At 44.7% G+C, this 15,376-nt stretch overlaps 1 protein-coding gene across 1 annotated transcript in view; it reads right to left on the reverse strand.

Annotated features, from left to right (window-relative positions):
• The window catches only part of ELP2 (elongator acetyltransferase complex subunit 2), an 85,291-nt gene that overhangs the window by 41,023 nt on the left and 28,892 nt on the right, over positions 1 to 15,376 (reverse strand). The window contains exon 8 of the mRNA XM_056862935.1: positions 11,906 to 12,052. Coding sequence (XP_056718913.1) covers positions 11,906 to 12,052 — 147 coding nt within the window. The remainder of the gene's footprint in view (positions 1 to 11,905; positions 12,053 to 15,376) is intronic.

Consider the following 15,376-nt stretch of genomic DNA (forward strand, 5'->3'; position numbering starts at 1 on the left):
TCTCTTGACTTCCTGTCAGAGCCATCTAATGACAGGTTTCGAGAGATTGTTGTAGTGGTCTGGTGTGCAATAGAGGCTTAATGAACCGATCCTATGTATGAAATCGTAAGCCCTTAGCAATTTTCCTGAGATCCCTAGGATCTGGGTGGGCTGGATCGAAAAATCAGGCTTTAGGCTACTAGAGATATAAACGCCTGGGGCAAATTGTAGATACTAAGGAGGCCAATTACACAACTTTAAGGTTGACAATGAGGAAATTGAAATTGTTGAAGACTTTCTATTCCTTGGCTCCATCATCAACCAAAAGGGAGACTGCAGCCAAGAAATCAGAAGGAGACTGAGACCAGAAAGGGCAGCCATGAAGGAGCTAGAAAAGATCCTTAAGTGTAAGGATGTGTCACTGGCCACCAAAGTCAACTCATGCTATATTATCCCCTATTAAGCAAGGGCGTGTTGCATATAATAGCTGGCTAAATCTCCTGTTATCACACAGTATTTCAACACGCAGCCACAAAAATTCCTTTTGTTATTTTTATAAATATTTTTCTTATGCTCACATAGACAAGTACTTCCAGTTCACAGAATCATCTTTATAAACAAAGAAACCTTGTAATATTGCAACTAACACAAGCTTATCAAATAACTATAAAGAGACAGGATCGAATTACTGTTCATCAGAGTCACACAAGTCTCTACAGCAACACATTCACTTGCTGCGATCCTCTGTGTTGTATAAGCACTGGGCTCCTCCGTAGTCAGCTGATGGCGGCTGACCAATAATGTCTCTTTCTCTCTTTCTCAAGGCTGTATCGTTGTCCGTGTGCAGCAAGCACCGTGGTAAAAATCACAGCCAGAAGTTATGTCAACAATATGACAAGCCACCAGTTTAAGCTTTGTTTCGCTGGTGATTGCTTCATCAGATTAATAATTATCCCCTATAACTATGTATGGGTGTGAAAGCTGGACAATGAAGAAAGCTGATAGGAAGAAAGTAGACTCCTTTGAAATGTGGTGTTGGAGGAGAGTGTTACGGATACCATGGACTGCCAAAAAAACAAATCAGTGGGTTATAGATCAAATCAAGCCTGAACTGACCCTAGAAGCTAAAATGACTAAACTGAGGCTATCGTATTTTGGTCACATTATGAGAAGGCAAGAGTCACTAGAAAAGACAGTCATGCTAGGAAAAGTTGAGGGCAGCAGGAAAAGAGGAAGACCCAACAAGAGATGGATTGACTCAATAAAGGAAGCCACGGCCCTCAATTTGCAAGACCTGAGCAAGGCTATCAAAGATAGGACATTTTGGAGGACACTGATTCATAGGGTCGCCATGAGTCGGAAGCAACTTGACGGCACTTAACACACACACACACACACATACACACACACAAGGAGGCCAAAGGCAGGGCCCAGAACTGAAGGGCTGGTCCCAGGGAATGAACCACGGAAAACCTCCGTGGTTGCTGTGAATCATGTTGTGTAAAAAGTCTTTGAGAGGACGAGGGAGGTCAAGACTACACTTGGGCAAAGATCTGAGTGATCAACTCACCAAGTCCGCCCATAGAAGGATTTCTGCACTATAGACGTGTTGGTGTGATTGGGGTCTAGTACATTATGTCAATCCCCTTAGTCTTAATAACAGAGAGAAAAAGGGGTCAAAGGCTGCACCTAATGTGCGTTTGACAGCACACTGTTTTGATCACTCCATTCAGAAATAAGCCAGCATTTGAATGACCGCCAGGATCAAATGAAGTGATCCTGGTGGAGAATGGCACTGAGAGATGACCAGTTTTGATTACTGGAGTCAGGAAGTGAAGGAAGCCAGGATCTAGGGACTGGTTTAACCTTCCCCACAACTCTGGTGACCTGACATCGCTACTTCCATGTATGGTAAGCTCCTACAGTTCTTTCAGAGTGAATATGTTGGCAGAGAGCTATCCTTAGGGAAGAGGGTCCCCAAGAGGACCTTCTGTACTTACCTTTGCTGTTTGGCCACTGTGTATCCCCTATTCCGGTAATTGCTTTGGTAGGGAGAGATGAGACTGGGGAGGAGTTACTGTGTGTGGAAAACCCCTGGTCTCCCTGCAAATGCACCTGGGGATGGTCTTATTCTTGTCCCTAGTTCTACTGATATTTTAGTCTATTTGTCTATTTGTCTCCAAACCCCTCAGGGGGTTGGACATAAACATTATTTTGTGTACGGATAAGCTTGTCATGCCCTGAACCACAGTGCCCGCCTTTTTCCTTGATACGGGAAGGTGGCTGCCAAGGGTAAGGAAATCATGATGTCAGAGATAGAGCAAAGGAAGAAGACTCTTGTGAGACCACAACTTGCCCCTAGAGCGCAACAATCCTGAGTTTAACTTATAACCAGTGGTGCAGGCTAACACAGCTTTACTGATGATGGCTAAGGACACTGCTCTTTGAATACAAAGAACTGGTGCCTGTGCGCCTTTTTGGGATCCAAGAGCTCTCCTGACCAAGGAATCATGGTTGAACCCCCGACAGCTGCTAATCGTAAGCCTGAGACAGGAGTTCCTTTAGGGGGCACCTTCCCAATGTCACCTACGGCATAGCCTTGGCATGGGGGATGAAGATATAAGGTCCTTTGGTAATGTTAGTACTGTTCTGCTTGCCAGGGGTTTTTTCTCATTGACCTTGACCAGTGACACAGACATGCTGGAAGCAGTACCAGTTTGACTTCATATGTGAAATGTGATCTTGGGCTGTATCAACAGATGTCTAGTGTCCAGATCACGCAATGTAATGGTATCACTTTGCTCTGGTTAGACCGCACCTAGAGTATTGTGTTTTTCCACAGGAGTAGGAAAATCAGAACACATCCTGATCCTCTCTTGCTCAGAAATCGGTTCCAGGATCTCCCAATAGATACTGATTCTGGACCACTGGAACAAGGGCTATCCCCCCAAAGCATGAAAGAAATTCCTCAGGCTCCTGCGCATGAGAGGACTCGATCTTCCGCCCCACAATTTAGGAAGAGGCGTGTTCTCGTAATTGGGGATTCCCTCCTGAGAGGGGCAGAGTCTAAAGTATGCCGACCTGACTTGTTGTTCCGAGAGGTGTGCTGTTTACCGGGTGCACGCATCCAGGATGTGACAGAAAGGGTAGGCTCATCAAGCCCACAGATTATTACCCTTTCTTACTTGTTCATGTGGGAACAAATGATATTGCACGGCACAGCCCAGAATGTATTAAAAGAGACTACATGGCTCTGGGTGAGAAGGTGAAGGACTTGGGGGCGCAGGTTGTGTTTTCGTCAGTTCTGCCAGTTGAAGGTCGTGGCTTAGGAAGGGAAAGAAGAATACTCCAAATTAATGACTGGCTGCGTAGGTGGTGTCGTCAAGAAAGGTTAGGATTTCTGGACCATGGCTTACGCTTTCGAGAAGAAGCTCTTCTGTCGGGGGATGGTTTACACCTCACGAGGGTAGGAAAAAATGTGTTTGGTGAGAGCCTTGCAAACCTGATCAGGAGGGCTTTAAACTAAATCCTATGGGTGAGCGAGACAACAATTTAAAGCCTTGTACGCTGATAATACCTGGAGACAAGAACAATAAAGATTTGCAGGGAGTGGCATGTATGCAAGGAAACATAAATTCACAGGTAAGTACAGAAACGAAAACCACGGGGCACATAAACCACTGATTCCGATGTCTGTACACTAATGGGCAGAGTATGGGAAACAAGCAGGAAGAACTCGAAGCCCTAATACAGGAAGGGGATTTTGACCTAATAGGCATTTCTGAAACTTGGTGGGATGTCACTCATGATTGGAATATTAAGATTGAGGGGTACAACTTGTTTAAAAGGGATAGATTGATAAAGAAGGGGGGAGGAGTAGCGCTGTATGTCAAAGATGTGTACACTTGTGAAGAAGTACATGAATCTGAGCATAGTAGTGAAGTCGAGACTCTATGGGTAAACATAAAAGGAATAAGAAATAATTGTGATATTCTCGTGGGGGTCTGCTATCGACCGCCAAACCAGGTAGAGGACTTGGATGGGACGCTCCTAGACCAGATCACAAAGTTCTCAAAGAGAAGGGACATGGTGGTCATGGGAGATTTTAATTACCCGGATATCTGTTGGAAGTCCAACGCTGCTAAAAATGCAAGATCCAATAAATTCTTGACTTGTCTTGCAGACAACTTCCTATTCCAGAAGGTGGACAGGGAAACAAGGGGGTCTGCTATCTTAGACTTGATTCTCACCAACAGGGAAGAATGGGTCGATGAGGTTAAAGTAGTAGGCACCCTGGGTAGTATAGGAGCCCCGTGGCGCAGAGTGTTAAGCTGCAGTACTGCAGTCAAAAGCTCTGCTCACGACCTGAGTTCGATCCCAACGGAAGTTGGTTTCAGGTAGCCGGCTCAAGGTTGACTCAGCCTTCCATCCTTCCGAGGTCGGTGAAATGAGTACCCAGCTTGCTGGGGGTAAAGGGAAGATGACTGGGGAAGGCACTGGCAAACCACCCCGCAAACAAAGTCTGCCTTGGAAACGTCGGGATGTGACGTCACCCCATGGGTCAGGAATGACCCGGTGCTTGCACAGGGGACCTTTACCTTTTTACCCTGGGTAGTAGTGACCACGTACTCTTGGAATTTACAATCTTGGGGAGAGGAAAACCTGTACGTAGTCAGACATGTAGGTTGGACTTCAAAAGAGCAAATTTTAACAAACTTAAACTTATGCTAGGTAGAATCCCATGGTCAGAAATACTTAAGGAGAAGGGAGTTCGAGAAGGGTTGGAGTTTCTTAAAAATAAAATACTGAAGGTGCAATCCCAAACCATTCCTATGAGAAGGAAAAATGGGAGGAGCTTAAAGAGGCCAGGGTGGCTCCATAAACAGCTTTTTAAAGAGTTGAGAAATAAAAAAGACTAATTTAGAAAGTGAAAGAAGGGCCTTATAACCAAAGAGGAATATAAGCAAATAACTAGTGCTTGTAGGGAGAGTGTTAGGAAAGCTAAAGCTTATTAATACTTATTAATCTGATCTAGAAGACACAATTAATATTAAGAGTTATAATCATTTATATTAATAGAAGATGTTTTATGAAAGTTAAATGAATTTATGATATTTAAGATCAGACCAATTACGATGGGATGAATATTTTATTAAGAGGCGGAGAGAGGTGATGGGGAAGCCATAAATTTTCCTCTAATTTGTTTTTTTTTTGTTATGAATTCAAGAAATTATAACAACATAGAGTTAGAATTTTGAATTTCATATTGCTTTTATTGTTATTTACTATCATGGAAAATTTGTATTATAAAAACCAATAAAATTATTATAAAAAAAAAAAGGAAAGCTAAAGCTCAGTATGAACTTAGGCTAGAGAGAGATGCTAAACGCAACAAAAAAGGGTTCTTTTCCTATGTACAGAGTAAGAGTAAGAACAAGGACAAGATAAGCCCATTGTGTGGACCGGAAAGTGAAATTGTAACAGGAGATGAAGAGAGGGCAGAAGGTTCAATTCCTACTTTTCCTCAGTTTTTTCTCATGAGGGAAGTGGTGCTCAACATGGCATAAACAGAACATGTGATGAGGGAAGAGATTTGCAGCCTAGAATTGGCGTTGGGGTAGTGCACAAACACCTGGTTTCTTTAAATGAAACAAAATCCTCTGGGCCAGATGAATTGCATTCAAGGGTACTCAAAGAACTTGCAGATGTAATTTCGGAAACGCTGTGCATTATTTTTGAAAAGTCTTGGCAAACAGGTGAGGTTGGAGGCGGGCAATTGTTGTCCCCATCTTCAAGAAGGGGAAAAAGGAGGATCCAGGTAACTACCGACCCATCAGCTTGACTTTTATACCAGGAAAAGTGTTCGAACAAATCATCAAACAGTTCGTCCTTGAGCATTTAGAAAGGATGGATCTAATCACTAAGAGCCAGCATGGGTTTCTCAAGAATAAGTCATGTCAGACTAATCTTATCTCCTTTTTTGAGAAAGTTACTACCTTGCTGGATCAGGGGAATGCTGTAGACATAGTTTATCTAGATTTCAGTAAGGCTTTTGATACGGTTCCAGTTGACAAATTGGGAAAATGTGGGTTAGATCCTATTATTGTTAGATGGATCTGCAACTGGTTGACAGATCGTACCCAAAGAATGCTAGTTAATGGTTCCTCGTCCACTTGGAGAGAAGTGACTAGTGGAGTTCCTCAGGGATCTGTGCTGGGCCCTGTGTTGTTCAACATCTTTATAAATGATTTGAATGAAGGAATAGAGGGGATGCTTATTAAATTTTCAGATGATACTAAATTGGGAGGGATAGCAAATACGGTAGAAGACAGAGCCAAGATGCAGGATGATCTTGACAGGCTGGAGAAATGGGCTAGAACTAATAAAATGCACTTCAACAAAGACAAATGTAAAGTTCTGCATTTAGGTAGGAAAAATCAAATGCATAATTATAGGATGGGGGAGACTTGTTTGAGCAGTAGTGTGTGTGAAAAGGATCTTGGGGTCTTAGTAGACCAAACACTGAACATGAGTCAGCAGTATGATGCTGTAACTAAAAAGGCAAATGCAGTCTTGGGCTGCATCAAGAGAAGTATAGTGTCCAGATTACGCGAAGTGATGGTATCGCTTTACTCTGCTCTGGTTAGACCTCAACTAGAGTACTGTATTCAGTTGTGGGCACCACAATTTAAGAACGATGTAGACAAGCTGGAACGTGTCCAGAGAAGGGCAACAAAGATGGTCAGGGGTCTGGAGACCAAGTCCTTTGAGGAAAGGTTGAAGGAGCTGGGTATGTTTAGCCTGAAGAGGAGAAGACTGAGAGGGGATATGATAACCATCTTCAAGTACTTGAAGGGCTGTCATATAGACGAGGGTGCCAAGTTGTTTTCTGTTGCTCAAGAAGGTCGGTCCAGAACCAACGGGTTGAAATTAAATCAAGAGAGTTTCCGTCTAGACATTAGGAAGAATTTTCTAACAGTTAGAGCGGTTCCTCAGTGGAACAGGCTTCCTCGGGAGGTGGTAAGCTCTCCTTCCCTGGAGGTTTTTAAGAAGAGGTTAGATGGCCATCTGTCAGCAATGCTGATTCTGTGACCTTCGGCAGATGATGAGAGGGAGGGCATCTTGGGCATCTTCTGGTCACTAGGGGTGTGGAGGGGGGAGGTAGTTGTGAATTTCCTGCATTGTGCAGGGGGTTGGACTTGATGGCCCTGGTGGTCCCTTCCAACTCTATAATTCTATGTTCAGTTTTGGGCACCGCAATTTAAGAAAGATGTAGACAAGCTGGAACGTATCCAGAGGAGCGCAACAAAGACGGTGAGAGGTCTGGAGACCAATTACAATGAGGAAAGGTTGAAGGAGCTGGGTATGTTTAGCCTGAAGGGGAGAAGACTGAGAGGGAATATGATACCCATCTTCAAGTACTTGAAAAGCTGTCATATGGAGGATGGTGCAGAGTTGTTTTCTGTTGCCCCAGAAAGTCGGACCAGAACCAACGGGTTGAAATTAAATCAAAAGAGTTTCTGTCTTGACATTAGGAAGAATTTTCTAACAGTTAGAGAGGTTCCTCAGTGCAACAGACTTCCTCAAGAGGTGGTACGTTTTCCTTCCCTGGAGGTTTTTAAGCAGAGGCTAGATGGCCATCTGATAGCAACGCTGATTCTTTGACCTTGGTCAGTTCATGGGAGGGAGGGCATCTTGGCCATCTTCTAGGGGTCACTGGGAATGTGTGGGGGAGGTAGTTGTGAGTTTCCTGCATTGGGCAGGGGGTTGGACTTGATGGCCCTGGTGGTCCCTTCCAACTCTATGATTCTATGAAACCCTTAAGAGCCCTAGGCCAAAGGCCTTGCTCTGGTTCCTCCACTGAGTCCTGAGTTTTCAACCAGACCGAGCCTTAAGGGCCATGTCCGGCAGGGAATAGTACTCCTCTACGGAGAGAGACTGGTTATTACACCTTAATTTGTCGGTTCCTCCCTTTGAAAGGAACTTTTCTTTCCCCCCTTACCTCATCGTGAGGGGCGGGAGGGGGCTGTACCATGCGGCTGGAGTGGGTGCCCAAAGGGATAAACTTCCTAGCCGCCTTACTTGACCATGGCCTTGATAAGCATGAGTTTCCATCATTATGCTTTCCTGATCAGAAAGTCCTTGCAGGGGGGAGCTTGGGGAAGAACCTGCATTCCCCTAATGAACATGGATTTATAGGTATGTGGGAATTTATATGTATGTGGGAAAGTGCCTGGGAAATCTTACACAATTACCTCTGACTTTAAAAGAGGGAACTTCTCTAAAATGAGAAACCTGGTAAAAAGGAAGTTGACAAGAACAGTTAGGAGGGTTAAATCTCTGGAAAAGGCTTGGGGGTTACTCAAGTCCACAATTCTAGAGTCTCAGCTAGACTGTATACCGCAGATCAGGAAACATGATATTAAATCCAAGAGGTCACCACCATGGCTGACGGGTAAGGTGAAGAAAGCTATTAGAGAGAAAAAAGGCTTCCTTCAGAAACTGGAAGGATTGCCCAAACGAGGAGAACAGAAGCAAACACAAACTTGCACAAAGGAAATGCAAGCAAACAATTAGAGATGCAAAAAAAGAATTTGAGGGACATATTGCTAAACTCATCAAGACCAACAATAAGAAATTCTTTAAGTATATTAGGGGTAGGAAACCAGCTAGGGAAGCAGCTGGACCATTGGATGACAATGGGAATAAAGGAACAATAAGGGAGGATAAAGTGATTGCTGAGAAACTAAATGAATTCTTCTCATCTGTCTTCACTGCTGAAGATATAGGGCAGATTCCTGCTCCTGAACAGAGGTTTTAGGAAGGGGAGAATAAGGAACTGGGGCAAAAAGTGGTAACAAGGCAGGAAGTCCTAGAATGTCTAGCCAAACTACAAACTAACAAGTCACAGGGACCAGACGGTATGCATCCTAGAGTTCTTCAAGAACTCAAATGGGAAACTGCTGAACTCCTAACAAAGATATGTAACCTGTCCCTTAGATCAGCCTCAGTACCAGAGGACTGGAGAATTGCCAATGTAGCACCCATTTATAAAAAAGGTTCCAGGGGGGACCCAGGAAATTACAGGCCAGTTAGTTTAATGTCTGTTCTAGGTAAATTAATGAAAAGCACTATTAAAGATAGAATTGTCAAGCATATAGAAGGGCAAGGCTTGCTGAGCAAAACCCAACATGGCTTCTGTAAAGGTAGGTCCTGTCTCACTAACATTTTAGAGTTTTTTGAGGCAGTAAGCATGTGGGCAGGAATGAGCCTGTGGACATTGTCAAAAGCCTTTTGGAAACCCAAATACACAAAGTCCCCCACCAAAGACTGCTAGTCAGGGGATAAGAGGACAAGTCCTCTTATGGATTGAGAGCCGGCTGAAAAATAGGAAGCAGAGAGTAGGAATCAATGGTCAGTTCTCACAATGGAGGGATATGAGCAGTGGGGTCCCTCAGGGATCTGTGTTGGGACCGGTGCTTTTCAACCTGTTCATCAATGACCTGGAGTTGGGGGTAAACATCAAGATGGCCAAGTTTGCAGATGACGTCAAATTATTTAGGGTGGGTACAACAAAACTGGACTGTGAAGAGCTCCAAAAGGATCTCTACAAACTGGAGGAATGGGCATTAAAATGGCAAATGAGATTCAATGTGAGCAAGTGTAAAGTGATGCATATTGGGGCAAAAAATCACAACTTCACATATACACTGATGGGATCTGTGCTGGCAGCAACAGACCAACAGATCTTGGGGTGGTAGTGGATAGCTCAATGAAGATGTCAATCCAGTGTGCAGATGCTGTAAAAAAGCCAAATTCCATGCTGGCCATAATTAGACAAGGAATACAGAATAAAACTATCATACTGCCCTTGTACAAATCTATGGTAAGACCACACTTGGAATGTACATTTCTGGTCACACCTAAAAAAAGGATATTGCAGAGCTTCAGAAGGTACAGAAAAGAGCAACCAAACTGATCAGGGGACTAGAGCAACTGCCCTATGAGGAGCAGTTAAAACGCTTAGGGCTGTTTAGCTTGGAAAGAAAGTGGTGAAAGGGAGACATGATAGAGGTCTATAAAATTATGCATGGTATGGAGTGAGTGGACAGGGAGCTTTTCTCCCTCTCTCATAACACTAGAATGTGGGGTCATCTGGTGGAGGGTGAGAGATTCAAAACAGATAAAAGGAAGATTTCACACAACGCATAATTAAATTGTGGAACTCCCTGCCCCAGGATGTGGTGATGGCTGCAAACTTGGAAGGCTTTAAGAGGGGAGTGGACATGTTCATGGAGGAGAGGGCTATTTATGGCTACTAGTAAAAATGGATACTTGTCATGATACATCCCTGTTCTCTCCAGGATCAGAGGAGCATGCCGAATATATTAGGTGCTGTGGAACACAGGCAGGATGGTGCTGCTGTAGTTGTCTTGCTTGTGGGCTTCCTAGAGGCACCTGGTCGGCCACTGTGTGAACAGACTGCTGGCTTGATGGACCTTGGTCGGATCCAGCATGGCCTTTCTTATGTTCCTAACCCCTTCTCTAGGGTTTTTATACAGTCACTGTAATCAGCCTGCAAGGCTGGGTGTGTCGTCCCCCCCAGTAGCCGGTTCCGGAGGGAGAGGGTGGTACGTTACCATTTGATGAAAAACTCAGCCAGAGCCATCTGCTTCGAAAGGCTGCCCTCTGGAAAGTTGGGTGTACTCTCAAGGCCGTGTAAGACTAAGCTGTTAGCCAAGGGGTGCTTTATTTGCCAGGCCTTTACTGGCTGCCACGTCTGCGCTCTTTCCTGTGGCCACAATCAGCTCGCCCCTTCTCACCTCCATTTTGCCGTAAAAATGGCTGTGAGAGGTTTCGTCACTCCTGGCATCAGCTCTCCTTCTCCGTTATGCCGTGAAAACAGATGCGGGAGGTTTCATCACTCCTCGCCCTGGCTCTCCTCCTCCGTCTTTGCCTGAAAATGGCTGCAGGTGGTTTCGTCGCTCCTCCATGGCTAGGCTGTAAGTGGACAGTTTAATCTGACCTCTGTGCTGCTGATCCTCCATTTTGTTTTGATGGGAGGAAAAATACTGAGAGGGAAAGAGAAATGGCAGAGGAGGACAAGGTTGAGAGGAGAGAGGGCGAAAGCCAGCTCAGAGATGGGATTAGGAATGAAAGTAAGAATTTTTAAGAAATAATGCAGTATGGTAGGTTTCCTAAATTAAGAAAAGAGCTATTTGTAACAGAGAGCAAAAGGAGATAACAAAGTGAATTTCCTAAAGTAAAAATGAAACCAATTTGCAGCAGAGAGCTGCTTTGCAGCTGCTCTTCCTGTGCCAGGCAGGAAACAAACTGAAGAAGGGGCAATTCCAGCCCAGCAGACAGGAAGTTGAAATCTGATTCTGCCTCCCTGAGATAACAAAGTGAAATAATGGGAATCGCCCAATGTTTCAAGATTGGAAATCACCCAATGTTTCAAGATGCCCTCTCTCCTCAGAGCAAGAACTCCACCATCGCCTGCACTTTCCACGAGCGGATGGCTGGATCCAACCGCATGAACAGAGTGACAACCTGGCAACGCAATGGTTAGCTAATGAGGAGAAAGAACAAGAGAATAAGCTGGTTCTCCTTTAGAAGCATCACTGCTGTGTGTGCTGGGAGCTGGCTAATGCATTGGTGTCGTCGTCCCCCCCCCACACACACACACTCTATTGCTCAGGCAAAAGGGGAGATCTATGGGAAGAAAACTTATTTCCGTTTGGAAAGCCAGACCCACCTCAGGCCAATTGTGGAGGAGAGGAAGGTTTCGTCTGTGGATTCTTCACCACAAAAGACAACCTCAGACACAAGAATGGCAGACCTTACCATTAACCCTACTGAAGACACTTCTACACAACCTGGGTGGGGGGGAACCAACACAACTACGCACAAAATACAGACTTGCCTCTATTATCTTTCACAGTGAAAATATTCTCCTTCAACCTAATAACATCATTTTCTCCCATGTCCCGAAGTGGCGGCGAAGTTGCATGAACCTTCCAGATTCTTATCAAGCAATCCTGAGCACAGCTTGCCAAAAAGAGAGCTCCATCTTTAAAAAGAAAAAAGAGAAGACAAAAGAAAGGAAAATTTAAAAATTCAGACCTTTAATTTCTGCCCGCCTAAATTAATCACATTTCTTCTTTCCACCCCTTTCTTCCCTTCTTTTTCTTTAAGAAATGTATCCATTGCAACACAATTCTTCCTTCTAGCCAATAACAGGAAGTTTCACCTTGTTTAAAAGGAAGTGCTCTGTATACTGACACAGTTCAATTTAAGCCGTTTGGCTTACAGACTGCACCTGACTGCTCTCAGAGACAGAGACAGAGAGAGAGAGAGAGAGACAGAGAGAGACAGAGAGAGATAAGAAACACTCTCAAAATGCAATACTTTGAAATAAGCCTGTGGTTCCCTTTAACTGTAAGTGCCAATGATGAAGGAGACAATTTTTCTAAAAAGCAATTTGTAATAGAGCTGTTGTTCCTGAAGCAGCAGCCTGGCTAGAGTGGGCATAAGGTTCAAGTAATATGTCTGCACTGAAATACACCAGGGAGAAAAGTGTTGCACAAAGAGCCAATAGCTGACAAATGGTCAAGAAATGCACATCTGTAGTGGAAATAACTCAGACAAGGTGTAAGAGAAACACCCTGGCCCTGTGTGTTGCTGAGCATCCGTTTGTCTGGGAAGCTACCTGCCCAGAAGGAGATCAGTATTTACCACAAGCAGGTTGATGATCACAACCGAAATAAAGACTTTGCTCTAGTGCATCTTAATACTGCAGTGTGGAGACCAAGATTTATACCGTATTCACTGCAATACTAGAAAAGGGGTTCTTGTAGGTTATCCGGGTTGTGTAACCGTGGTCTTGGTATTTTCTTTCCTGACGTTTCGCCAGCAGCTGTGGCAGGCATCTTCAGAGGAGTAACACTGAAGGACAGTGTCTCTCAGTGTCAAGTGTGTAGGAAGAGTAATATATAGTCAGAAAGGGGTTGGGTTTGAGCTGAATCATTGTCCTGCAAAAAGTAACAAAGGTAATGTGCTAACCATTGTCCTGTAAGTATCAAGATAATGTGCTGATGAGGGTGTGGTATGTTAATATGGAACCATTGTATCCTGATGTGATCTGTTAATGTGTGAAATCCAAAGCTAATCTGCATGGCTATTGTGGCTATTGTTAGTCTGGAGGTTTTCAAGACAGGAAGCCAAGCCTTATTCATTCTTAAACTCTCTTCTTTTCTGTTAAAGTTGTGCTGATGTTTATGAATTTCAATGGCTTCTCTATGCAATCTGACAAAATAGTTGGTAGAATTATCCAGTCTTTCAGTGTCTTGGAATAAGACCCTGTGTCCTGTTTGTGTCAGTCCATGTTCAGCCACTGCTGATTTCTCAGGTTGGCCCAGTCTGCAGTATCTTTCATTTTCTTTCATGAACCTGAGAAATCAGCAGTGGCTGAACATGGACAATTCTACCAACTATTCTGTCAAATTGCACAGAGAAGCCATTGAAATTCATAAACATCAGCACAACTTTAACAGAAAAGAAGAGAGTTTAAGAATGAATAAGGCTTGGCTTCCTGTCTTGAAAACCTCCAGACTAACAAAGACTACAGTCAACAATAGCCATGCAGATTAGCTTTGGATTTCACACATTAACAGATCACTTCAGGATACAATGGTTCCATATTAACATACCTGTAAGCTCCTGACCCAAAGAACCAGAAATCACCACAGAGACACTTAGAATCCAAGCAGATGGCTTTTACTGGTCAAATAGGCAATACAGTGCTTATAGAGTAAGATGTCAGCTATGGGTGCCTTGCTAGCTAGTTGGCAATATAAAGCATGGTAACGGCGAGAGATTACAAAGCATAAACATCAGATACACTTTCCCAGGAGAGCGTTCCCAGGCTTAGGAATGTGGCGTCGTCCTTGAGATCAGGACGGTTCAGCCAGGAGACAGAAGCAACACTGGAACTGAGATAACGGCCTGACATCCTGCTCCCCTTAAGGCCCCCTCCCATCCTGTAAGGGGGCTGGTCTGTCTGGATAGGCGATGTGAAAGGCGTTGACGAGTTTGGGGGCGGAGACGTCTCGCGCACGTACCCATTCGTCATAGGCAGGGGGGAAGTGTTTCCAGCGGACTAAGTATTGTAAACTTCCATGGTGAACGCGGGAGTTCAGGATTTTGGAAACCTCAAAATGTTCCTCCCCCCCCACCATCAGAGGCTGCTCAGGAGGCGGCTCTGGATGCCATTGCGGAGATGCAATATGGGGCTTTAGGAGGCTGATGTGGAAAACAGGATGCACTCGCCTCAGGGTTTTGGGGAGAGACAGTTCCACCGTGACTGGATTTATGATGCGAACGATGGGGAAAGGACCAATGTACTTAGCGTCAGGTTTATGGCACGGACGGGTGGAACGCAGATTTTTAGTGGACAAGTACACCAGTTTACCCACTTGTAGATCTCCCCCGGGGGAACGATGCTTGTCGGCCTGCGCTTTGTATTTGCGTTTGGCTCGGTCAAGGTTGCTAACCAGCCAAGGCCATGTGGTACGGAGGGTGCGTGCCCAAGAGTCAATGTCGGCATCCCCCCCCCTCCTTCAGATCACCAATTGGGGTGGCAGGACCGAAGTCCTGTCCATACACTGCATAAAAGGGGCTGAAACCTGTGGATTGATGTACAGCATTATTGTAGGCATATTCTGCAAAAGGTAACAGTTCTACCCAGTCATCCTGGTGGTAGTTAACATAACAGCGCAAATAGCATTCAAGTACAGCATTGACACGTTCAGTCTGGCCATCCGTTTGGGGATGGTATGCACTAGACAATCCCTGTTCCACCCCCACTAACTTGAGAAAGGCTTTCCAAAACTTAGCAACGAAGCTACTTCCGCGGTCGCAGATTATCTTGCGCGGAAACGAATGTAGTCTAAAGACATGTGACACGAAGAGGCGGGCCAACTTCTGAGCAGAGGGGATCCCTGCGCATGGAACCAAATGTATTTGTTTAGAAAATAAGTCAGTGATAAGCCATAATACAGTTTTTCCCCCACTGAGAGGGAGATCAGTCATAAAGTCCATAGCAATTACTTCCCAGGGTCGGCTGGGTATTTCAAGTGGTTGCAATAGTCCCGGGGGCTTGCCTTGAGATCGTTTGACTGCGGCGCAAACAGGACAGCTGCGAATAAACGAGTCAATATCAGAACGCATTCCCCCCCACCAAAATTGTCTGCGCAATAGGTGAAGAGTTTTCAGGAACCCAAAGTGTCCGGCTGTTTTTACTCCATGGGCTAAGTGTAAAACGTCTTTTCGGAGCGCTTTGGGCACATACAATTTTGAGTCTTTGTACCAAGAGCCCCCTTGTTCGATTACACTA

The sequence above is a fragment of the Euleptes europaea genome, chromosome 17, assembly GCF_029931775.1.
Source record: "Euleptes europaea isolate rEulEur1 chromosome 17, rEulEur1.hap1, whole genome shotgun sequence".
In the NCBI taxonomy this organism is placed as follows: Eukaryota; Metazoa; Chordata; class Lepidosauria; order Squamata; family Sphaerodactylidae; genus Euleptes; species Euleptes europaea.